Source organism: Lithobates pipiens, unplaced genomic scaffold (genome assembly GCF_037356315.1).
Source record: "Lithobates pipiens isolate NorthernLeopardFrog02 unplaced genomic scaffold, aLitPip1_a1.2 Scaffold_22, whole genome shotgun sequence".
Classification (NCBI taxonomy): Eukaryota; Metazoa; Chordata; class Amphibia; order Anura; family Ranidae; genus Lithobates; species Lithobates pipiens.
The window spans coordinates 189,597,462-189,625,250 of NW_027507784.1; the positions used below are offsets into that span (position 1 = coordinate 189,597,462).

Genomic DNA, 27,789 nt, shown 5'->3' on the forward strand with positions numbered 1-27,789 from the left:
ATTTTTATGAGCTTTTCTGTTTTCAGTAAATGTTCAAATGTGTATCTTCTTCTTTGGTCTATGTCCCTAAAGATTTCACCCTTCAGCCACTAGGGTTGCCATGTCTGGTATTTTAAGAGGAAATAAACAAATAATTTTTTTCCTGTTTAGATGGCAAACATAATATGCTCTATGTTATGTATTTCCTGACAAAATAGTGCTTATAGAAATATATATAGAGGCCAAATAATCGGAGAATGTTCACACAATAAATATAGTTTGTAGTTATCCAATCACATGCAGATGTAGCAAGCAGGGTTTTCTTTTCACGCAATTCAATAATTGAAGGAATCAATCAAATAAACTTTTTTTATTATATACATGCCTTAAAAGTCCATTTGAGAGTTTTTTTGCTTTTGAATTCAATAATTTAAGGGAATTTGCACACATTGTGTGACCATACTCAAATCTTTTAGTAAATGAGCCCTATAGTAGCTGACCAATATACTTATATACAGTATATTAGCGTTTCTGGCTATAATGACAACCCTCATTAATGAGTTTATGATTTTTCACATGTACGGCAGGCCTGGTGATTTACTCCAAATTGTTGTGAATAGACTGTACCTAATGTATCTAAACAACACATTTTCATACACATGTGCTCACAGTAGTTTTCCTATTGTGCCTTTTTTTCTAAATGAGATTTTTAGGAATATTTTAAAGTGCCATATTTTATGATAAAAAATTTTAGCAATGCTTTGCAGAACTTCGAAGGTAGCACATATGGTAATGTAAAAGTTTTTTCATTTACATGAACTTGTTTATGAGCTATTTTTCACTGGTATTGGAATATATGAGATAATATTTCTTTGCTTATAGCAATTGATATTTATTTATTTAGTTTATTTAATTGATGTATTTATTCACTTAATTTATCTATTTATTTATTTATTCACTAATTACTTTTAGGAGAGCAACCTTTTTGATTTTTAATGTAAAAGTACCTGGCATACAATGAAATATTAAATGAAGGTTTATACATGTAGTTTCAAGGAAATATAATTTTATACATTTAAATCTGTTTACATTAAGCATTTTGCCTCTATTCTCAACTTGTTTTATGGATTTCTTGGATGTCAAAGTGTGCAGTTTACAAGAAACAACTGTGTATTTGGATAAATGAGTACCTTGTTTGGTTAAACATTTCTTAAGTGATACTGCAGAAGAATGCTATGATGATCCATAATATTCAGATCCACTCTGGCAGCAAATATGCTTTCTAAGATAACCTTTGCTGAAACAAAACAAATTGACTGTTGTTGCTGACCTCTTTCTGACAGTATGAGTGAAATTCAATGGAAATCACGCAGATCCACTCACATCAGTACTTTATACAGTCATTGACCCTAATAGTATGTAGTAAGCGCAATGTCAAAACAACTTATCTGTACACATGTTACATTTCCTTCCCTTTAGAAAGTTTTAGTAGCAAATGATCTGCACTGATACCATAAAATGAAAATATTTTTTGAAGACAAGGACTCTTTCTCTTGGCAAATACTGTGTTATAGAGAAAAGGCTGAATTTGCAACAATAGACAGACTGCATCTTTTTGCAATAATAGATAATTCTGCATTACCTTTCTTTATAACTGGAAGTGTTCAGTTCTAGCACTTACAAGTACCCAAGAGAATGTACTGCCCATTAATAATATTGTGATTTAGGCTATGTGTAGTGGGAGCTGTTAAATTCTGTCTATAACCCCAAATTTGATTGTTTTGCTTGGTTGGAGTTGGAAAGGGTTAGAACGTATGTTTTACTGCTATCTAGGGCTCTGTTAGGGAGATTGTTCCCACTTCCTTCTCCAGAACAACATTTTACTAAAGAGGAAGTGGAAGAAAATCTTCAACAGGGAAACAGACAGTAATAATTACTAAAAAGGGGTTTTAGCCTTCCGCTACTTAATCGTTACCTTAACTTCAGCCCCGGAAGATTTTACCCCCTTCCTGACCAAAGCACTTTTTACAATTTGGCACTACGCTGATGTAACTGACAATTGCACGGTCATGCAATGATGTATCCAAACGAAAATTTGTGTCCTCTTTTTCCCACTAATAGAGATTTATTTTGGTTGTATTTGATCACCTCTGTGGTTTTTATTTTTTGCTCTATAAACAAACAAAGAGCGACAATTTTGAAAAAAAATAATATTTAATACTTTTTGCTATAATAAATATCCCCAAAATGTTTTTTTTTTTATTTCTTCATTAGTTTAGGCCAATATATAAAATGTTTGGTAAAAAAACCCACATTAAGCATATATTGATTAGTTTGCACAACAGTTATAGCTTCTACAAACTATGGGAAAGATTTATGGCATTTTTATTATTATTTTTTTCACTACTAATGGTTGTGATCTGCAATTTTTAGCAGCACTGGGACATTGCGGCGAACAGATTGGACACTTTTGACACCTTTTTGGGGAAATTTACATTTATACATAGCGATCAGTGCTATAAAAACGCAGTGATTATTGTGCAAATGTCACTTGTAGGGAAGGAGTTAACACTAAGGGGCGATCAAGGGATTAAATGTGTGTCCCCTGGAGGTGTTCTAACTGTATGGGGATAGGACTGACTGGGGGAGGGGACAGATCATTGTTCCTACTTGGTAGAAACAACGATCTATCCCCTCTCCCATGACAGAACAGCGCCAGCGGTGCTTTGCCGGTGGTATGGCGACACTGCCCCATTCTTTTCAATGGACAGGAGTGGTGGAGGAGTGGTGTATTCACCGCTCCTACATCGCTGCAAAGATGCTGCTGGCGGGACTTTTTGTGACGCCCTGCTAGCGCAGCGCCCTCGTGTGAAAGCACTCATGCAACACTGTACCTATATGAAATTTTTGTCCTTTTTTCACACAAATAGAGCTTTATTTTGGTGGTATTTAACCACTAGGCGTCCGCTCTATAGCCGAAAGATGGCTGCAGAGCGGACGCCAATTGCCGGGAGGCCGTCCCTGGACGTCCTCCTGTTTACTTCCGCGCGTCGGGGAAGTTCTGTGCTGGCCGTGTCCCCTGGAGCCAGTCACAGATCGCTGTAAACGGCCAATCACAGTGGCCGTTTACAGCGCGATCGGCGTGCCCAATGAGAGATGATCTCATATGTAAACATATGAGATCATCTCTCAGCACTACTCTCCCTCCTCACACAGACAGCGTGTGAGGACGGAGAGATGAACGGCTGCAGTGGCCGTAAGTAAAATATCTCCCCAGTGTGCCATCTGTCCCCAGTGTGCCATCTGTCCCCAGTGTGCCAGTGCCATCTGTCCCCAGTGGGCCACCTGTCATTGCCATCTGTCCCTAGTGTGCCACCTGTCATTGCCATCTGTCCCCAGTGTGCCACCTGTCAGTGCCATCTGTCCCCAGTGCCACCTGTCAGTACCATCTGTCCCCAGTTTAATTCGCCCCAGTGCCACCTGTCAGTGCCATTTGCCCCAATGCCACCTGTCAGTGTCATCTGCCCCAGTGCCACGTATAAGTGCCATCTGTCATCATTGCCACGTATAATGCCATCTGTGATCAGTGCCATATCAGTGCCACGTGTCATCAGTGCCACATAGTGCCACCTGTCATCAGTGCCACATCACTGTCACGTGTCATCGGTGCCACATATTAGTGCCATCTGTCATCAGTGCCACATGTCAGTGCCATCTGTCATCAGTGCCACATGTCAGTGTCACGTGTCATCTGTTATCAGTGGCATCTGTCATCAGTGTCACGTGTCAGTGCCATGTATTAGTGCCATCTGTCATCAGTGCCACGTATTAGTGTCATCTGTCAGTGCCACGTATTAGTGCCATGTGTCACCAGTGCCACATATTAGTGCCATCTGTCATCAGTGTCACGTGTCATCAGTGCCACGTATTAGTGGCATCTGTCATCGGTGCCACATCAGTGTCACGTGTCATCAGTGCCATGTGTCATCAGTGCCATCTGTCATCAGCGCCACGTCAGTGTCACTGTCCTGGTGCTCCAGTGCCTTCAAAAGTGTAATAGGTAGTCAACAAGTTAGATGTGTAATTTATGCTCCTAGAACACCTGATGGCGCTCCCTGCATGTTGGGCCTCTCTATGTGGCCAGGCTGTGGAAAAGTCCCACATGTGGTATCATAATACTCAGGAGGAGTAGCAGAATTTATTTTGGGGCATTATTTGTGGTATGCACATGCCATGTGAGAGAAACAACCTATTACAATGACAATTTTGTGAAAAAAAAATCTTAATTTTGCAAAGAATTGTGGGAAAAAATGACAACACCAAAAACCTCACCATGGCTCTTACTAAATACCTTGGAATGTCTACTTTCAAAAAAGGGGTCACTTGGGGGGTATTTGTACTTTCCTGGCTTGTTTGGTTCGCAAGAAATTAGATCGGCCACCAGTACATCAGATGTGATCAATTTTGTATGATTTGCACCACAGCTTGTAGACTCTCTAACTTTCACAAAGACCATATAATATCCACTAATTTGGGTTATTTTTACCAAAGATATATAGCAGTATAAATTGTGGCCAAAATTCATGAAAATAAAAAATAATTTGCAAAATTTTATCACTGAAACAAAGTTTCAGAATCAAAATTTTCGGTCTTTATTCTTTTATAGCGCAAAAAATAAAAAACCCAGAGGTGATCAAATACCACCAAAAGAAAGCTCTATATGTGGGAAAAAAAGGACAAAAAATTCATTTGGGTACAGTTTTACATGACTGAGTAATTGTCATTCAAAGTGTGAGAGCACCGAAAGCTGAAAATTGGTCTGGTCACGAAGGGTAAGTGCCCAGTTGTCAAGTGGTTAATCACCGCTGGGTTTTTTATTTTTTGCGCTATAAAAGAAACAAGACCAAAAATTCTGTATTCTTTGTTTCTGTTATAAAATGTAGCAAATTAGTCATTTTTCTTGATATATTTTGGGCAAAATTTATACCGCTGCATATCTTTGGTAAAAAAACCAGAGGTGATCAAATACCCCCCCCAAATTAACACTTTTTGGAAAGTAGACATTCCAAGGTATTTAGTAAAAGGGATGGTGAATGTTTTGAAGTTGTAATTTTTTCCCACAATTATATGCAAAATCAAGATTTTTTTTCTTTTTTTTTACATTAGCAGGTTATTTCTCACACACAGCATATGCATAGCACACATTACACTCCAAAACACATTCTTCTATTCCTCCTGAGTATGGCAATACCACAGTTGTGGGACTTTTACACACCGTGGCCACATACAGAGGCCCAACATGCAGGGAGTGCCATCAGGTGTTCTTGGAGCATAAATTACACATATCGTTTCTTGACTACTTCTTACACTTTTGAAGGCCCTGGAGAACCAGGACAATGGAAATGCTCCAAAAATGACCCCATTTTGGAAAGAAAACCACCCAATGTATAATCTATAAGGCATCATAGTATGCATAGTATCATAGTATGCCCTCCCAGAGTTACCCGACCGCTCTTCAGCCGTCATTCGGCTATAGCACGGTCAGCAAGCGGTTAAGCTTTGACAATGAAACCTGGAAGCTGATTGGTTTCTATGCAGAGCTGCACTACAGCTCTACTCTACACTTTTAGTAAATAAACCATATATAGATAATATCAGAATGATGATTCTGAGTACAATAAAAGCACATGCATATTTTGTACACCTCTTTGTCCTAAAATGGAAAGCAGAAAAACAGAGACATTGAGGTTTATTTACTAGAGCTGGCGCGCGCAAGATCCGGCTCACTTCTAAATAGAAGCCAATCAGCGTCCAGGTATTATTATCAAAGCTTAAAGTGGAGTTCCACCCTAAAGTGGAACTTCCGCTCATCGGAAACCCTCCCTCCCTCCACTGTCACAGTTGGCACCTTTCAGGGGGAAGGGGGGTGCAGATACCTGTCTAAGACAGGTATTTGCACCCACTTCTGGGCATAGACTCCCACGGGAGTCTATGTGTCTTCCTATCCTGCCGCTCTGTCTGCTGGGACACACACGGGTCCCAGAGACAGTGCGGACCATTCCCATTGCACTGCGCGACTCGCACATGTGCAGTAGGGAACCAGGAAGTGAAGCCGCAATGCTTCACTTCCTGATTCCCTCACCGAGAATTGCGGCGGCAGCAGCCAAGAGTCGAGCGATCAATTGGCCTCGGCTGCCGACATCGCTGAACCCTGGGACAGGTGAGTGTCCTTTTATTAAAAGTCAGCAGCTGTAGTATTTATAGCTGCTGGTTTTTAATATTTTTTTTCCAGTAGACTCCCTCTTTAATTGAACAAGCTGATTAGTTCCTTTACAGAAGTGGGCCTGCTTTTGCACTTTCCAGGTTTAGTAAATAAACCCCATTGTGTCTCTGACTGAAAGTACACAAAGATTGTACTCACTGCAGATCAGTAGTAATGTTCAAGTACTAATGATATTTTATGGTGAAATTATTGTTAGACATTTTTCAACACAGAAATGCCTCTTTTATGTCTTTTGTCTTTGTGTAGCCATAGGCTATGCTTTGAGCAGATTAGGGAAATATTTAACCTGTCACTTTAATAGCCATCCTTGTCACAACCAAGATTTCTTAATTGGATAGTTATATAGTTAGAACAAGGGTGTTTTCACAAACTTTCATTCTTCCTGTCATATCTTGGACCATATGGCTATATGGGTTTAACCACTTGCTTACCAGGCCAATTCTGACAATTCTGATATATTTAGCAGAGGCCCTAGAAAATAGAATAGTGGCCTTTGCAATTTTTTAATGTCACACGGTATTTGTGCAGCAATTTTTCAAACATAATATTTTTGGAAAATATATGCTTTATTGAATGAAAAAAGAACAAAATACAATTTATAACACAATGTATATGTAAAATTTGAAAGATGATGTTACACTGAGTAAATGCATACCCAACATGTCATGCTCTAAAATTTTGCACACTTGTGAAATGGAGCCAAACTACGGTACTAAATCTCCATAGACAATGCTTTAAAATGTTCCACAGCTTACCAGTTTAGAGTTACAGAGGAGAGCTAGTGCTAAAATTATTGTTTTTCGCTCTGATGTTCGCAGAGATACCTCACATGTGGGGTTTGAACACTGTTTACATTTGTGGGAATGACCTACAGTACGTACGCATTTACCACTGCGCACGAGCATGGGGGGACTATTTATTTTATTATTTTTATCATGTTTACATTTACATTTGATCACTTTTATTCCTATCACAAAGAATGTAAACATTCCTTGTGATAGAAATGAGCAGTGACAGGTTCTCTTTATGGAGAGATATGGGGTCAATAAGATAAAACAATGTAGAGCATTAGATCACAAACATTGATCTAATTCTTTAAAAAATGCCTTGTTTATATTGGACCGGAACCGGACAGGATGTCATGACATAGCTCCGGTCCTCCTAGGCTATAGAGATAAGCGGAGGTTATCTTTCATCCGCTCATCTCTGTGACCAGTAGTCACTACTACTGGATCAGTTTTTGGTCCTTTCTGATCAGCCAGGTAAGTCCACCAGAAAGTGACGGGGGGGGGCCTCTTCCACTTCTTCAGGAAGTGATCCGAGCGGCGAATCCAGTCTAAGCACAATTCTTATCTATTCATGTACAAACACATGTGAAGCCACACTACCCTGTCAAGGCACCTTTGTAACCATGTCACTTTACTTATAGAGGTGCCTTAAAAAAAAAAAGTAGCTGTTTATTTGATGAAACTATTTTTAAAATGAATTGTGTGTACTTGGCCCACATGTCTGCACTATTTAGGTGCAATGTAGTAGTTTTATTTAAAAGTATAAAACCCCTATAGACTGCTGCAACCCAGGTCCTGGATGTGGGACAAATAAATTACAAATACAAAATTGTGCGCTGTCCCTTTAAATTAATGTGACAATCGACTCTGAATTGATCAAAAAAAAAATAGTTGCATATGAAAAGCAATAAAGTGAAAATGCAAAATAGTGTACTGTTCATTTGAACAATCGTGGTATTCAACCCTAAATACATCAAAGAATATACAGTTTCATATCGAGATGCAATAAAATTCAAGCGCTAAAATACTGTGCAAAGTGAAATATAAAAGTGTAAAAAACACAATGGATAAAAATAAAGTCCACTGAAGAAGTGCCAATAAAATAAAGTGCTGGGTGCTTCACGACACAATAACACTCCAAAGGTGCTTCAGTGTGGTAAAAGGTGCTCTCAAATGTAAGCCTCTTACCAAAGTATGTTGATCTTGATTACAGAGATCAAAGACAGCCTGAGCTCAATCTCTATGGCGATAGTTTCACATAAAACATGTCTCCATATCGTGAATCTGATGGAATCCACTCACCAGGGTAACACGTATGAAATAGGGAGAAGCCTCATAGCGTAAATCCATTAAATATATTTATGAAAAGATCAAAGAATTGTTGCACTTACAATGAGGTAAAGAAACTGAGCATAAAAACAAGCCAGCCACAGTGGCATCTGTCCGGCCAACCACAATGACATCACATGTGGTCTCCATCCGACATGTTTTTTCCTAAAATGGCACCTTCTAGATTGGAAGAAGGTAAGTGCAATTCTGTGATCTTTTAATAAATATATTTAACACATTTATGCTATGAGGCTTCCTTAGAAACACCTTTTGCCACACTGGAGCACATTTGAAGTGTTACTACTTTGTGAGGTACCCAGCACTTTATTTTATTGGCACTTCTTCAGTGGACTTTAATCTTATTCATTGTATTGTTTACACTTCTGATTTATATTGCACAGTATTTTAGCATTTGCACTTTATTGCACCTCGATATTGAACTTTATTGCATCTCAATATGGAACTGTATATTGCTTGATGCATTTATTGATGAATAACATGTTTGGTCAATTTAAAGGAACAGCACACTATTTTGCAGTTTCACTTATTGCTTTTCATATGCAACTGTTTTTTTTGTTTGATCAATTCAGAGTCGATTGTCACATTAATTTAAAGGAACAGCGCACCATTTTGTATTTGTAGTAGTTTTATTTTCCTAACAAAAAAGGCAGATTTTTAAGATTGCACAGGGGGTGCAAAATCAGGTGCAGCTGTGCATGGTAGCCAATAAACTTCTAACTTCAGATTTTTTCAATTAAAGTGGTTGTAAACAATCAACTTGTGAAACAACCTATATACATTTATGTATATATAAAAAAAAAACAGTATAGATACCTTTTTTTCCAGTTTTTATAAATGATCACCTTCCCTTTGTTCTTAGCTGCATAAGAGCAGTGAATCAGTGAATCGCTGTGCGGGGGGGGGGGGGGACTGGGGGTGTCAGGACCAGTAGTGGCTGATTCTTCTTTTGGGAGGCCGGCAAACAAACACCCCCCCAGCGATGTGACATGGCACTAACAGCACCACCCCACCCTCCTCTCCATGGGTGGTCCGGCGCGGCACTGACAGCACCCCCTGTGGGTGGTCTGGCACTTACCTGCTCATGTGGCGGGGCTGTAGTGTCGCTGTGTGTATCCTCTTCCGCCAAAGCCCTAGGTATCCAATAGGATCGCCTGATGCTTTGGCCAATCGGGAAACGGGGTTCATGACCTGCCTGATTGGCGGGAGGAACTTTACTGTGAAAATATCGAAAATTCATTCACTATTATCACACAACTATGTGGGCTCTGAGCGCAATGCTCTGCGCTCCGAAGCAACCCTTTTTGAAGCCTATTAGAGCCTCTGGCTCTAATCAGATGCTTAAAAACACACCCCCGCCGCACTGGAATCCATGTTACGGAGTTCTGATATGTAGATCAGGGGGCTGGACACATGGATAATGGAGAGCAGGCTGACTTCCCAGCTCAACTAGAGAACTGACCACGGTGTGTTCTCCTGCTTAGTGTGGTCAGTTTTAATAGTAAAATAGAGGGACTGACATTAACACCAAGGATTTTACACAAAGCAAGTAATACAAAGAGACTGGTATATGTTCTCATACAAATACATGGTACAGCAGGCACATATCAGAAATATGAAATGTTGGGGTAACAAACGCGTTAATCTTTGACCAAAAAAACCTGGAAGTTGATAAGTTGGTTGGTTTCTATGCAGAGCTGCATCAGTTTTTGCACTCAGTTTTAGTAAATCAACCCCACAGTATTTAGACAACTCAACTTTGTAATGTGAATACTGTCTAAGCACAGAAAGGGCCAGATGTGACATAAAACTGTTTGTCATTGCGATTAGACAGTCATAATACACAGCATATAATGTATGAAGTTATGTCTTATGTTATTCAGAGTTGATAAGATTCCTGTAGCACAATCAGATATGACTTTTCCTGATTGGTTACATTGTATAAATATGCCTAGTATTTCTGTTTTTCTGTTTTATATTCATGTGCCTTGGAGCAAAGTACTATTGCTATCAAGAGGGAGATATCATCTGGCAGTTTCCATTAGCATGTTTTTCTACCTTGCCAGGCAAAGAATTTGAGGTCACTGAGGAATATTTCTGACAGGTTATGAAGTTATGTAGGACATGACACCACTTGAGCTAAAAGGCAGACAATATACCACGTGCCCTACAAATAAATATTCCATAATATTCTTAATAATTCATTTGAAAGGTATCTGTAATATTAATGAAGAGAAAAGAAACAAAGATAACACTAGAAAAAGTTTATAGCAGTACAAAATGTAATCCTATTAGTTCCTTAAGAAATAAAAAAGTGTATGTGTACACTTAAATCATAAATGTCTTAGTACTGCATAATCAGAATAAGGTGATTTGTCGTGAAGGGGAAATTTACCTTAAAGTGTATCCACACCAAAGGACAAACATTTTTTAGTGTGGATTACTGGCCCCTAGATTTGATGGCTGCATTTGTTTTCTTTTTTTAGGCCGTTTCCCTCTTTTTAACCAGGTGATCCTCCCAGTTACGCACTTGTAGTCCTAGGGCAGTGATGGCGAACCTTGGCACCCCCGATGTTTTGGAACTACATTTCCCATGATGCTCCACTACAATGCAAGGTACCAGAGCATCATGGGAAATGTAGTTCCAAAACATCTGGAGTGCCAAGGTTCGCCATCACTGTCCTAGGGAGACAAGGCTCACTCACAGTGATGCATCTATAGAGAAGCAACATCATCCCCCTAGGACAGGAAATATTTCAGGACTGGAGAACCCTCCACGCTCTCCTCATCTGTATAACATAGTTGAAAGGTGTTCTGTAGTGCACAGAACTGAGAACAATGTAACCAATTAGATTGCAGCACAGCCAGACGGTACAGGAAGTTCAACAGCATTTTTTTTGTACTTACTGAACAGATAAATCAAAAAACAATTAAAATAATTTCAGTGGTGTATTTAACAGACCAAAGAGAACCAAACAAGTTAACATAAATAGATATAGAAGTATAAATAAATTATATAGGACTGAAACCACTTCAGCCCCAGAAGGATTTACCCCTTAAAGTAATTTTTTTGTAATACGCGACTGCGTCGCTTTAACTGACAATTATGCATGGTCGTGCTACGCTGTAACCCAATAAAAATATATGTCCTTTTTTCCCCATAAATAGAGCTTTCTTTTAGTGGTATTTAATCACATGTGCGTGTTTTATTTATTGTGCTATAAACAAAAAGAGCAACAATTTTGAAAAAAGCTATATTTTTTTACTTTTTGCTATAATAAATATCCCCAAAAAATATATAAAAAAACGAATTTCTTCCTCAGTTTAGGCCAATATGTATTCTTCTACATATTTTTTGTAAAAAAAATCACAATAAGCCTATATTGATTGGTTTGTGCAAAAGTTATAATGTCTACAACATAGGGAAGAGATTTATGGCATTTTGGTTTTTTTTTTTTACTAGTAATGGCAGTGATCTGTGATGTTTAGTGGGATGGCGACATTGCAGTGGACAGATCAGACACCTAACTGACATTTTTGACACTTTTTGGGGAAAACATGCACTCTTATTGTACTAATGACACTGGCAGGGAAGGGGTTAACATCAGGAGCGATCAAGGGGTTAAATATGTTGCAAAGGTGTGGTTGCTAACTGTATGGGGGACTGTGTGACTGGGCAAACACACAAATCCATCCTCCTGCATAGCAGAAAGACAGGATCTGTGTAATCTCCCCTGTCAGAACGGAGATTTGCCTTGTTCATACAGGCAGATCCCTGTTCTGTCACTGCGAGGAAACGATCGCGGGTTGCTGGCAGAGTCTGCCCCATAGGCTGACTGGCTCCCCCGCTGGCCAGTGGGCGTGCACCCCCACAAAATAAAGTTCCCAAGCCGACATGCAATGACGGCAATGTGCGGGAACAAGCCAACCTGCCGCAGTATAATTACAGTGGCTGGTTGACAAGTGGTTCATTTTATTAGTTAAATAAATATATTGAACACATATCTAGCCATTTGCTTTCAGTGTAAAATAAAGTCTTAAAGATTTACTGATTTCCTGAAGGCTCCAGATCAGTTGCATTGTGATCAGTTCAGGAATTTTTATTATTACATGTTGTTTTTTGTACTGAACAGATAAAGCAAAAACAAAAACAATTCCAGTGGTATATTTAACAGACCAAAGAGGATCAACTAAGTTAACATAAATAATTATAGAAGTATAAATAAATTATATAGGAGTGATTTTTTTTTTAAATGTATTAATTGTATTAGTTAAATAAATATATTGAACAAATATATACCCATTCAGTGTAAAATAAAGTCTTAAAAATATACAGATTTCCTGAAGGCTCTGGAGCAGTTGCATTGTGATCAGTTCAGGAATTTTTATTATTTGGTTGTTTTTGTTTCCCTTTAAACTGACTGTCTACCATGAGCATAGCCAGACATTTAGTAAATTCTATTACTATGTTCTATCAGTGTTTTACTAGAACATAGAAATCATTGGGTCTCTATGGATACAAGGATCCATTGCTTCCATACCAAATTGGAACAAGTGAAACGCAATAAGCTGTTATGAATGCATGATCTCTATTAAGCCTTTTTCTCATATTACTGTCTGCTTTCAGAGAATGCAAACAAATTAGAAGAAACTGCAAGAGGAGTGCATATTTCCTGTTCTGATGCCTATGACAGCTACTGTAAACACGGCAAATGTGAACATTCTACTAACATGTTGGAACCTTATTGCAGGTATGACTTTCTAAGCACTGATTTCCTAATTAATTAATCTACTTGACCATACATAAAACTCTAGCAAAGAATCTATTCTCATTACTAAAAAGTTGTTTCCACAATATCATTAAAAGAAAACAATAATAATAATAAAAACATTTTTTTATTATATATATATTTTATTATATATAAATTATAATAATGAATTATTACATTATAGACAGGAGTTTTTGACTTGTGTTTGTAGTCACTATAGTCTATAACAGCCTTCTCTAACTAGACATGTGCATTGCCGAAAAATTTGTTTTCATTTCACTTATTTATTTTTTTAGTTTTTCGGGTCATTCGTCTGAATTTTTTATTTTTTTCAAATAATAGCTAACTAACTAATAATAACTAACTATTAAATTATCAGTATTGGAATTTGCTTTCAAATTTAGCTGTTAGTCAATGTAACGAATATGAATTTATCCAAAGTTTTTTTTTTTCTTAATTAATTGCTTTTTATTGCCATTTCAAATACAAAAAGAACAGAAAAACATAGTCAAAAATGTATCCGATGTTACGAATTATCCAAAATAATGAATGCCGCATCTAAACAAATGGAACAGAACAAATTAATAATAAATAATAATAACAATAATAACAAAAAAGTTTTTTTTAATAATATTGTTATTTATTATTATTAATTCATTATGTTCCATTCATTTAGATCCAGCATTCATTATTTTGGATAATTCGTAACTTCAGATAAATTCGTATTCATTACATTCACTAACAGCCAAATTTAAGAGGAAATTCCAATACCTATATTTTAATAGTTAGTAATTATTAGTTATTATTTCAGATTTTTGAATTTTCAGGTTTTTGTTCTTATTTTTGGATTTTAGTTTTTTTAATTTTCGTTCTTTTTTTTCGGATCTTCGAATTGCCGAATTTCCAGAACTTCTGAATTTACGGCTTTTCACATTTCGAATTTACGAATTTCTGGATTTTCTCATTTTCAAATTTACGAATTTTCTCATTTGCAAATTTACAAATTTTGAATATTCAAATTTACGAATTTATTTTCCATTATTCAAATTTATGAATATTTGGAAAAATTTGTTTAACAAGTTTTTGTTAATTTGGAAATTTTAAAATTCATAGAAAAAAACAAATTTGAAACAAAACAAATTGCACATGTCTGTCTCTAACTTTGCAGCAATCTTTATCATTCTTCTGTAATGTGGAAGCAACCTTTAAAGTCAATGACAACATGGAAACCGTCTCTAATAGTGAATTGAAACACAGCAGCCGTCTCTAACATGTGATTCTCCTGTAACATGAATATAAGTCTACATTGATAGACTCTTATAATGTGCCTGATGTCATAATATATTAAATATCTACATTATCAACATATATTGTAAATGTTTTATATAAATTGACAGCTTGTACCTGGCAGCATTCTGATATTTGGCAGTTTTATAAAATGTGATGACTCTTTGGGAAGTTTCTTGTAACATAATAATGGTAAAGTTGGGTTGAATTGATGGTATAAATCCTTGTTAGTTGGGTTTTTGGAGGGTAGGAGAATTAAAAGTGGAATGCATGTAGGGGTGTGAACAGTAAGTTGTTGAGGAGAGTATTGTTCTGCAAAAACACACTTGTGCAGGTCATCGACTGGCCCCCAGATACTTCTTCCCAATGGTCACTAGTCAAAACCATGACATTGTGTGTTGTCCAGAGTGCAACCGCTACAGAATTAGGTATATTAAGGTTAGGGTAAGCCAGGAACAAAAGGGCTCTTGTTTTTCTAATTTTACCAGACAAGCAAGTGTGATGAAGTAGAGTGGAAAGTGATTGCATATTCAGAACATAATCAGAAATTTTGTTAGGCAGGCTTAAATCAGCTTCAATTCATATTTGAGTTTTCTGTAAAACAGAGCAATTCCTTTTAGGTTTCCATCTAAAATGTATTTTTTATGAAACAACAAAAAGGAACAAAAGTAACAAGAAAAGAAAGAAATACATTTTATTGTTAAATTTTTTTATAATTTCAGTATAATGTTGGTGTCAAAACATTTACTAATTTTAACCCCCCTGGTGGTATTCCCGAGTCTTGCTCGGGGTGAAAATTCAGTACCATTAGCGGTAACCCCGAGCCAGACTCGGGATCGCATCGCAGGATCCAGGATGAGTATGCTTACCTTATCCCCTGGATCCATCGATGTCCCTCCGCTGTGTGAGTGGCACGTCCTCCGCTCAATCTATCACGGAGCCGAGCTCCGTTCCCTGCGAGCGTTGTGATGCACAGAGATGGAGAACGGCGCCAAATTTAAAAAAGTGAAACACACACATTACATACAGCAAAATGTAATCTTACCGATTACATTGCTGTATGTAATTATTTCACATCCATTTGTCCCTAGTGGTCTGCCCAGTGTCCTGCATGTAGTTTTATATTATAAAAACTGTTCTTTCTGCCTGGAAACTGGAGATTGTCCATAGCAACCAAAACTGTCACTTTACATCAAAAGTGGTTTTAGACCAGCTAGAAAACAGCGATAATAAATTAGAATCACTCGCAGAATTGAGTGATAGTGATTTGTGGGGAGATCCGTCATCAAATACTGAAAAGTAATGACAGTGACAATTCTGCAACTGAGCAAATTTCAGTGTTTTTGATTTGATTACATTTTTAAATCATTTTTATTATTATTATATTATTATTTATGATCCAAATTCGTAAATTAGAAATTTCTTAAATCCGAAAAAAAAAATTGAAATAATAGAATTCATTTATCCAAAGTTTGTTTTTTTCTTAATTAATTACTTTTTATTGTCATTTCAAATACAAAAAGAACACAAAAACATAGTCAGGAATTTATCCGAAGTTACGAATTATCCAAAATAATGAATGCCGCATCTAAACAAATGGAACAAAACAAATTAATAATAAATAATAACAATAATAGCTGTGCATGATAGCCAATCAGCTTCTAACTTCAGCTTGTTCAAATAAAGTGGATGTAAACCTGATTCATGAAATTTGAGCTGGGCACATATATCTGCAGTGTTTGTTATCTCTCTGCAAAGCACTATGTCCCCTAGCTGTCTCCTGCTCCGTTCTTCTGTTCTCAACCTAATAACTCCTGACAAGCTCTCCATCACATATGATAAAAGCAACCTGGGTTTTTTGTTGGGGAGGATGCTATAATTCGATTAGCAGAGCCCTGAACGATTGAAGGAACAGAGCTGAAAGTCTCTACCTAGCTGTTTTGGCTGTATGCCCAGGCTTCACTGCAGTGCTGACCAGAAAGAGAAAATCTCCTAACAGGATGTGCACCCCTAAACAGTATATAAAGGTGAAGACAGCAGATATACACATAAAACTTATGTAGGGTGATTTGTTTCATCTCTGTGTATTATCTGAGGCTGTTCACTTCAATGGGTATAGGAGAGGGTTTATTTTCCATAAGCTATGACAAAAAAAAAAAACTTGGAAGCTGATTGGCTACCATGTACAGCTGCAACAGATTTTGCCCTCTTCAGGTTTAGTAAATCAACCCCAGTGTTTCTTATATGTTTAGCACAGCAGAGTAACATATTGAAAACAGGCTGAAGCAAACACACATGGTACAATCTTTATTGGAATAAATGGTTAAAAATATCAGAGAGGCCTAGTCTAGTTAATTTATTCAAATGGAACATATTGATTGATTTGCTTATAATCTTTTGTCTGCCAATACTGAAAAAGTAAAATTGTTTCATATTGGGGGTTATTTACGAAAGGCAAATCCACTTTGCACTAGAAATGCAAACTACAAATGCAAAGTGCACTTGAAATTGCACTGAAAGTGCACTTGGAAGTGCAGTTGCTGTAAATCTGAGGGGTAGATCTGAAATGAGGGGAAGCTCTGCTAATTTTATTATCCAATCATGTGCAAGCTAAAATGCTGTTTTTTATTTTCCTTGCATGTCCCCCTCGGATCTACAGCTACTGCACTTCCAGTGTAAATTCAAGTGCCATTGGCACTTATAGTTTGCACTTGTAGTGCACAGTGGATTTGCCTTTAGTAAATAACCCCCATTGTCTTTTGTCTTGTGAAACTGGTAGGCGTAACAATACTGTGATTTAAAAAAATAAAAAAATGTGCCTCTAATCTATACTAAAGCTTGTCAGAACTATAGAATAGTATATATAAGAAGGCCAGCATGGTGGCCTGAATTTGTGTGGCAGAGTCTGGAGGGTATTTAAGCAGGCCACTCACCTGCGGTTCTTGTTGGTTCTGGTGCGCGATTCGTTGCTTCACTAGGCCGACTCTTCCCAACTCACCTCGTGAGTTGTGCGTCCAAATTCCAGTATGTTGCGGTTTCTTCATTTGTGTTTTTTTTCATCAATAAAGTCTTGCTCACTGTCGCAGCTATAATTAGTAACCATTTCTCTTAAAAAGTGTGTTGTTTGATTTGTTGTATTCCCCATTTCATATTTATGACCTCCGCAGCGGAACTTACGAATCGTTCGTAGGTCTCTGAGTGCAGGCTTAGTTTTTTCCACCATACAAACCACTGCTCAAACTCATTTCTCATTTTTGAAAAAAGCATTTCCCGAGGCGTTGCCGGTTGGTATCTAAACACTCAGCCTACCACCACACCGTTACACTGAAAATGGCAAGTTACAGGCCTTTCAGTTTCATAAGGCCATTTATACACCTCACAGTCTGATTCAAATCTAGTCACATCAGTGGCACAACAATTCATATCGGGTCCATTTCATACATTCTACATACAGATTTCATACACTCTACAGTCTGATTCGAATCTAGTCAATGGCGGTGGCTTGATTCGTATAGGACCTATTTCATACACACTACAGTCCAATTTTAATCTAGTCTCGGTGGCAGAACAACGATTCGTATTGAACCCATTTCATACAGACTACAGCCCATTTCAAATCTAGTCGCTTTGACAGCACAACGATTCATTCAGGTCCATTTCATACACTCTACAGTCACATTTGACAACCAGCTATGATTACAGTTCATCTCCACATACTCCAGTTTTCTGCTATCCTTTCTGCTACTTTCTTTCAATCATCGCAAGCACCTCTCCAGTGGCACGCAATCTTACCACCCATTATTTCTTCAGTGGCACAAAATCCAACCACCCATCATTACTCCAGTGGCATACAATAGAGCCACTCGCTGTTTTCTGTCTGTCGTTTCTCCTTTAGGTCAGTTGAGTTCAGGTTGTTCCATCCTGCACCAGGTTGGGCGTTATTTCCTTAGGTAGGAAAAAAACACATAGGGATCGCATCTTCACCAGGGGGCCAGTCGCATTTCAAGGGGTGGAGCAGGTTATTTTAACAGGTAAAAATAAAACTGAACTTCTATGCCTCCCTTGCTACAGGTTCCGGGTCGACTGAATTCTCATCCTCAACCAGGACTTCACAAGTAGGGCATTGAGTCAGGTGTGTAGTACACGGGTTCCACTCTCACATCAACCTGCAGCACCCTTTCACTAAATGTTCACTTCACATACATGATTTGGGCTGCTCATCGGGCGTTAGTTACTATTACACGTGTCTTCACACTGCACTCTTTTTTCGAAGGGCGACCCTTCACCTGCGCAAACAAGGTCACCAAACGTTGAGCTTGCTGACAGTGCAAGCATTGCCAGGCCGAGCATACGAGCTAAAGGATGCAAAAATCCTACTTAGGCCATAGCAGACTTCAGCTTCCCGCCCCAATATGCCCCGGGGCTGTGGTTCACAGGTTTGTCCTCAGCACAGACTTGAATCTAAGCTATCGGTCACCTGCCCAGTCACCTCCTGGCTCAACTCGGTTGTCTCACACTCTTTTTTGAGTTTTCCGAATTTTCGCTCAACAGCATTCAATTCTTCAGAATGCAAGCCAGCTTCTAACTGTGCCTATCATTCCTTTTCCTGTCCTTGTAGTTTCCCTTCTTATCTATTCTTCTGTATACAACTCAGCTCACTATCCTACCACTATGACTCCTCTTGACACACGCATCACCCTCTCCTTGTCTCATAGCTATAGCCATGTCGCTGGCCGGCAGTGAAGACTTCACCCCCGCCTCTCTGTCACCCTCTGTGATTTCAGAGTGTGGCAGCATGCAGTCCCTCAGGAGATGGACCATGCCCAAGCTCACAGCAGACCTGCGACGCGGGGCATTCCCTACAGCCAGGAAAGCCAAGCTCTTTAGGCTGCTCTTCCACCACTAGTGACAGGTGAGCCCGACACCCAGCAGGCATCCCTGCAGTCGAATCCAGTCACACCGGCGGCACATCGATTTGTACCTTCGGCACCAGACATCACGGCTCTATCTATCATGCAGCTTATTACAGTTCAGTCTTTATCATGAGGCATCTGCCATAAGCTACTAATCGTTACTCAGACCAATCCATTTTTACGCTCATACGTACTTGATACTCTGCTTCACATACTCTGACAGCTCATTTCACAAATCCTACTGCCCGATTAGAATCTAGTCGCATCAGTGGCACAATGATCAGAATCCTTGGCACAACACAACACGATTGCATTTGTCATAGAGCTTCCTGCAGCCCGTTCTCCATTGGGAGGCTACTCCCACAAGCTACCAGTCGTTACTCAGTCCGTCCATTCGTACGTTTGTACGTACTTAAAATCTTAGTACATACTCACAATCTTAGACAATATGCAACTCAGTTTCAGCTATGGGACTTGAAATGTTAGCCAATGCCGGCTGCTTCACATTTAAGTCACAGGCCACATGGTGCATCCTAAAGTTACGTGCAACCTCAAGCAGCCCAACACTTCATGACTAGGCCGAGTGGAGGTCCGGTGGCTGGGGTTTTATCTTTTCCTCACATCTGACTCCCTCACTGGCTGCCTTCCTGGTGCACTGATTTACGTTGGGGATCCACACCGGCCTCATCACACTACCCCACTCGACCCATGAGTGCAGGAACCTCCTCTCACCGATGAGCTAGCCATAGATACTTTCCAGGGTTCATCATCGGTCCCTTTGCTGAATCACCTTTCACTACTTGGAGAGTCAGTCCTATTGGGCTTATCAAGGGCAAGTTTAAAACTTCAGTTGGTGTATGACTTGTCTGCGCCTCATTCTCCTCACATCCCAAGTTTAAACTCTCTAATTTCTTCTGAGGAGCTTTCCCTTAAATATGCATCGGTTGACCTAGCTATTCAAACCATTATTGGCATAGGCTTAGGCGCTTGGCTGTCCAAAGCAGACATTTCAGACATGTCAAAATTACTGCACATTGAGCTATCCCTCTGGTGGTGGCATGGCATCTAATGGAAAGATTTGTATTACTTCATCACCAAGTTGGCTTTCAGCTCTAAAAGCAGCCTGTGGCTGTTTGACACCTTCGCCCACTCTCTTACCTGGATCCTGTTGCACCAAGCACATTGTCAGAAAATCATGCACTACCTCGAAGACTTCCTGCTGGTCAAGTGGCCCAGTGAGCCCCCGTTAGACTTGGACAGATTTAGAGTGTTTTTTGGCAAATCTCAACATACCCATAGCAGAGCAAAAAATGGAAGGCCGGGTACAGTCCATCACTTTCCTAGGTATCACTCTTGACACTCGCTCCATGCAGGCCAGCCTACCCCCTGACAAACTTGCCTGAATCAGGTTGCTTATGCACAACTTTACCCTTTCACAAGGGTGTACTAAGAGACATTCTACAATCCCTGCTAGGGATGCTTAATTTTGCCATGAGGATTATCCCTTCGGGGCGGTCCTTCATTTCACTATTGGATTTCCTCTCTCAGGTACAAGACCCCGATCAAGTTCTCAGGCTGGTCCCAGCAGCTCATGCTTTCAAAATTATTTTGTTCTAAACCTCATAGTGTCCAGAATCCAACAATCTGACCCCGGGGTCGACATCAAGCTCTTCCAGACCAACAACGTCTGGTGCCCAGTAGCGATACTCGAGCGGTTACTGTCTCACCTACCCAGCCAGTCAAACATCAGTCCGTTGCTACCTTTTCCGACCAGCACCCTGAGTGGCAGCCAGTTCATCAGGCATGTTGGGATCCTCCTGGTTAACCTAGGCCTTGATCCCAGATGGTATTCCGGTCACTCCTCTAAGATCAGAGTGGCCTCGTCCGCACCTCAGCATGTGGTACCAGACCATGTCATTAAGAAGTTGAGCAGGTGGAAATCCACCTGCTTCACTGAATACATTCCAAACCCATAGAAATGTCCCAAGTCTTCACCAAGCTTGCCCAATAAATGTCACTGGACCAATAAAGAGGTACTACCCTATCCGAGTGTTTTTGCCCCTTTTTTTGGCATACCGGCCAGCAGGCCAGGGCACACCTCAGGTCTATGTTATGTCGTTAGTCTGGTGGTGTGTTTATGTGGTTCATATCTGTCCCAGTTGTAGGGCTTCAATCATAAATAAGAAAGCATGTATGGTGGCCAGAATTTATGGGAGGAGTCCGGGGGGTATTTTATGAGCCCACTCGCCTGTGGTCCTTGTTGGTTCTGGTGCACGATACCCTCCTTCCCATTCCCCTTTTTTAGTGCACTCCTCGGCATTTCTCTTCACAATCATCCATTACTTATCTTGGGTATGCACCCTTTTTTGGCATACGGGCCAGCAGACCAGGGCACACCTCAGGTCTATGTTATGTTGTAAGTCTTGTGATGTGTTTATGTGGTCCATATCTGTCCCAGTTGAAGAGCATAAATATAGAGATCCAAAGACTGCAGTACTGCAGTGATTCATGGATTTGCTGTTAAAGCGGAGTTCCAGGTTTTTTTTTTGTTTATTAAAAGTCAGCAGCTACAAAAAGTATAGCTGCTGACTTTTAATAAACAGATACTTACCTGTTCCGCGGTCCAGTGATGCGGCTCCTCTACTCGGTGCATCCATTGAAACTGTGGGCACCCGGCTGTGACAGCTTGCGGCTTCATGGCAAGGTGCGCACTGCGCACAAGCGATCCCCAAAGCGCACTGCCAGAGGACAGACAATCTTCTGGGACCAGTCACATGTCCCAGAAGATTGCCGAGATGGAGGGGATGTCTAGGGGGAGAGGAGGAGTCGCTTAGGTGGCCCGTAGGCAGAAGCAGGAAGTGGGACAGGAAGTCCCACTCAAATCTAAGCATCCACTCCCCCCAAAAAAAAATCCAATGCAAAATGTGGCATGTAGGGAGACGAGGAGTGCTCGAAGCAGAAGTTCCACTTTTGGATGGAACTCTGCTTTAAATTTAGCATGAATTGCCACATAGACAGAGAAAATAAATGTAAAAAATCTGCATTTGGGTTGATTTTACTTTTTGTGGGTTGATTTTACTAAAGGGGTATAAAGTGCTCACTTAACAAAGTATATGTTCACTGAATTCTGTAAATAATGAAAACCTGTGTTCACATCAATCAATCCACCAATCAATCAAGCTTTATGTGATAGCTCCCAATGTCAGCTATTAGTGGCTGTGTGCAGGGGCACTGACTCTTCAAATTCTGCAATGCTTCCTTGGCATTTATTGATGTCAAGGCTGGAGAATAGAGCAACTGCTGCTGTTGGGTACAAAAAGCCTTCAATATACCTGGTGATCTTTGCCACAGACAAACGGAGGTAACAGGAGATAGAACAATAACATCCAGAAAAACAGAAGGACACATTGATAGCAGAAAGTGAACTTAAAACAGTATGAAACACAAAAGCAAATCATTAATATATTGTAGCCTACCAATTCTTAGATGTTATGACTGTAGTTTTTACTGTATTTTTAGTCTTGTTTTCTTTATTTTCACCAGGAGTTGCCAGCAATTCTGTTGTTTTTCAACAGAAAAAGCAGTCCTGCAGATGTAGCAGTTAAGCTAAACCATTTAACTCTGACAGGAGGTGCTTGCAATATTCAGCTTTTATTCAGTTATGTAAAACCTTTATCCCAAAAAATAAATAAATATATATATATATATATATATATATATATATATAAAAAAATATATATATATATATATATATATATATATATATATATATATATATATATATATATATATATATATATATATATATTTGCTGTAACTGCATAAGGAGTATTAGCTAGACTTCAGCTTCAGTTTGTTAGTGTATCTAAATCTGCCGGAGAATCTAACACTCCACATTAACAGAATAACAATGCTGCTGTCCAAAGGTGTCTCTTTTACTCTTTCATCCAGAGTGTGGGCACTCTAATAGGAGTTGTATTATTGACCAAATCACCAGGTGAAACAGAAAGAAAAAGGCTGAAAATTGAGAATGAACTGCTTGCCGACCAGCTGCTGCAGTTGCACTGCGGCAGGTTGGCTCGGCTTCACAAAACGCCACCATTGTACATCGGGTGCATACAAGGAGGAAAGTCAGTTCATTTTCAACGTGGCTCCAGGTAGACGGGACTAGCAAGATTGACACGCCGCTGGCCCGGTCACCTGGTAAAAAACGGAAATAACGGCGTGGGGGTCCCCCCAAGGGCCATATCAGACCCTTATCCGGGCACGCAGCCCGGCCGGTCAGGAAAGGGGGTGGGGACGAGCGAGCACCCCCTTCCTGAGCCATACCAGGCCGCATGCCCTCAACTTTGGGGGTGCTTTGGGGAAGGGGGGCTATGCGGCAACCCCACCCCAAAGCACCTTGTGCCCATGTTGATGAGAACAAGGGCCTCTTCCAGACAACCCTGGCCGTTGGTTTTCGGGGTCTGTGGGCGGAGGGCTTATGGGAATCCAGGAGCCCCCTTTAATAAGGGGGCCCCCAGATACCGGCCCCCTACCCATTCACCTGGTGAAAAAATGTAAATAAAACACAACACAAGGTTTAAAAATCATTTATTGCACAGGGTTATTGAAGGGTCTTCTTCTGTCTTGGGGGTCTTCTCGCCGGACTCCTCCGCTATCTTCTGCTAGCTCTTTTACTAGCAGAGGAGCCCGGCTTTCTTCTTTGTCGCCGCCCGGGGGTCTTCTTCTGAGTTCAGGGGTCTTGTGCCCCTCTTCGGTTCTTCTTGCCTCTGCTTTCTTCCTTTAGCTCTTTTACTAGTGGTGGCCCGGTCTTCTGTCGCCGCTGCCTCTTCTTCCGACTTAAGAACCTACATGATCCATTAAACCTGCTGTGTATAGAATAATGACAAGGTCACTTTAAATATAGATTTGTGGATGTTTGTCATGATTGGCATCAGCGTAAAACTGATTGCACATTCGGTCAGTACTTGATCAAAGGTGTGTGTTTTCAGCCTGTCTAGATGCTTTCTTATTTCCCATTTTAACTTGGATTATTCTGGGTTTGTGAGTTTGCCTGCAGTCAGTCCTTTTTTATTCCCATCTATGCATTTCTGCCCTGACTCTCCTGTCAATCTGCCGTGGCTCTGTTCCTGCCCTGTTATTTGGTATTGGATCTTGGTTCTGCCTATGCAGTCATCTTTTACTTTTCATTAATACAGAGAATTCACTGCATCCTGTGACTTTAAAGTGTATGTTACCCCAACATGTCTCATTCCTGATGTATGTTTGTGTTACCACATATTTGTATTAAAAAGTATCCTGTTCTCTTTGCATTGTTTCCTTTGTGTTAAATATCCAGTGATCCTGTCAGTCCCCCTGCTTTCCTATTTTAAAATGACCACACTAGGCATTGTAGCACATCTTTCCCAGCGGGGTCAATTTTCTGGTTGTGCTGGGAGCACAGTCTGCCTGTCCTCCAATGGCCAAAACTTGTGTTGACATGTCCTCCCTGCACAGGTGGTCACTGGGGAGATCAGTGAACTGCTGTTTCTCTGCCTCCTGCTGACATGCCCCCCTGCAAACTCCACCACACCTCTCCTTGCCCCTTATGCAGCTGTTTAGAATGCAGGTATTTTGATTTTTTTTTTTTGTATACATTTTTTTTTATATAAATACACAAATGTTTTGCCTTGAATTTCTATTTTAAACAGGTTATTTTACAAGGTAAGGGCCCGCATATACTTTAGCCTTCCACTTGCAGTCAAAGAAAAAAACATCGCATTTCAAAAATGTATTTCTGGGTACACAGTATACAATTCTGGGTGAACAAAAATTGTATTCTGAATACTGAGTATATAGAAAGCTAAAATATTTTTTTTCAGAGATAAAATTGTTCAGCAGTAGAATTTCTGATATGAGAGAAATGCTAGCTGATCCTAAGCTCACATTAAGCAAATATATATTAACCTTTAGAAATTACACAGACCACTGAAGCACAAATTAAAGCAACTGAGCAAATTACTTATCTTATGCCAGATCTCCTATTCGTTAAATAACAGTGTATAGAGAAGAAACATTGTAAAAAGACCTTCAGCACAATTTCCTTCTTACAATGGAGTGGGAGAATTTCCCTAAATTTCAACCTGCATTATTGTAAATGGTTAATTGACTTGATATGGATCAAATTGGTTCACTCATTAAAGTAATTTGTTTTCCATTGTACTCTGTGAGTAAATCAGAAAAACATGCTTTTGTATAGAAGTACAGAAGCTGCTACTGGCACCATAGGATCTAACCACCATTGGGTTTGAAACCAAAAGACTTTCCTGGACCCTTGCCACTGAATTAAAAAAAAAGGTTTGCCCCATCTCTGGAACTGTATTAAACCGCAGGCAGCAACATATCGTAGGAGCAACACAATAGGCACATTTCAAGCAATTTGTGCAAAGTTATAGACCACAGAATGTGGACATTTTCCTGTTTATACAATCCTGACAATCCTGACAAACATTTCTGACAATCCTGACAAACATTTCTGTATTTTTATATAACATCTTGCTTGATGTTATATCTATTGCAAGTGCTTTATTGGTGCACTTGCAATAGAAACAATTGAGTACTGTCCATGATACATTTTTTTTTATTTGCACTAACATACAATTTTTCAGGACAAGCTTTTGGGGTATGTCCCCTTCTTCAAGGTCCAGCAGTACTAATTCACAAAAGTTTTAGCCTAATGTTGAAAAAAGACAATCTCTGAGGGGAAAGGAAAAACAAAACAAAAAAAATGCCTTAGTTCTTAAAGGAAATTTCAAAATTATACAGGAAAGTATAATGTTTGAACTAAGAATGATCGTTCTATTTGATACAAAAGAAAACGGTCTGAATTTAGACATGGGTTTTCTTAATCATTATCCAACATATCCTACATACAAAGACTATGTTTTTTAAAAAGCAATACTAATCCTCTGGCAAGAAGGTGAGAACCATATATGGCAATGTTTTAAGGTGCAAACAAGCTCCTTTATCAAGTCTGTTATCATGGGTGGGAAAATGCTTCATAAATGGGGTTGTTTCTCACCTGAAATTGGCTGCTGTATATATTTTCCTGTTTGGTGTGTTTGTTTCTACTAATCTCTAATTATTATTATACATACTGGATTTGGAGTCTTATGCCGCGTACACACGATCAGAATTCTCGTCGGAAAAAGCTCTGATGGTTTTCCCGACGGAATTCTGACGGAATTCGGCTCAAGCTGTCTTGCCTACACATGGTCACATCAACTTCCGATCGTTTATAACGCGGTGACGTACAACACGTACGACGGGACTAGAAAAAGGAAGTTCAATAGCCAGTAGCCAATAGCTTCTGTCTCGTAGTTGAAGCTGAGCATGCGTGATTTTTGGCATGTCGGAATTGCATACACACAATCAGAATTACTGATAGAAAGTTTTTCCGTTGGGAAAATTGAGAACATGCTATCAATTTTTAGCTGGCGGAAATTCGGACAGCTAAATTCCGATGGAGCATAAACACAGTCGCATTTTCCGATGAAAAGCTCTCATCTGTCTTTTTCTGGCCGTAATTACGATCGTGTGTACGTGGCATAAGAGATAGGACCTATTAGGATTTATAGCACCCATATGCAGTATGTTTTGTATAAAGGTTTGATTCATTAAATATTGTTTATTAACACATTATAAGAGTTGCATAGAATTGAGGCCCAAACTCTGCATCTGTGTTTGTTACTAAAGCACAGGCCACCATCAGTTTTCTTGCATCCTTGTTGGGTTTCTTATGCAGTGCTGGAAATCAAAATCTGAGATTTCTGAATACTAAGGAGTCTGTAAATCCAAAAAACTATTTTGCATGAACGGCTTGATAATAAACGTACGTGTACCTTTCTTTTTTGACACAGGGCCTAGTTTGACCTTTCTGTCTCCAGCTCAGGCATATTTTAATCATAATCAACAGTAAAGTGTAGGTATGCTGTAGAAAAATAGCCAACAGAATATTCTAATGACACTTGTACAGTATTTAACCACTTAAGCCCCAGACCAATTTGCAGCCAAATGACCAAGCCCCTTTTTGCGATACGGCACTGCGTCGCTTTAACTGACAATTGCGCGGTCGTGCGACTTGGCTCCCAAACAAAATTGGAGGTGATCAGTGACTTTCATTGTGACTGCAACATTATGGCGGACACATCAGACATTTTTGACACATTTTTGGAACCATTGTCATTTATACAGCAATCAGTGCTATTTAAATGCACTGATTCCTGTGTAAATGACATTGGCAGTGAAGGAGTTAACCACTAGGGGGCAGTGTAGGTGTTATGTATGATGTTATGTGTTTTTTTATTGTAGGGGGCGTGGCCTGGCATGTGATGTCACTGATCATCCTTCCCTATAAAAGGGAAGAGACGATCGGGGACAGC

General features: G+C 39.5%; 1 protein-coding gene across 2 annotated transcripts in view; it reads left to right on the forward strand.

Annotated features, from left to right (window-relative positions):
* The window catches only part of TMEFF2 (transmembrane protein with EGF like and two follistatin like domains 2), a 955,470-nt gene that overhangs the window by 829,430 nt on the left and 98,251 nt on the right, over positions 1–27,789 (forward strand). For both annotated transcript variants that reach the window (XM_077448742.1, XM_077448743.1), the window contains exon 8: positions 13,025–13,148. In XM_077448742.1, the coding sequence (XP_077304868.1) occupies positions 13,025–13,148 (124 nt within the window). The remainder of the gene's footprint in view (positions 1–13,024; positions 13,149–27,789) is intronic.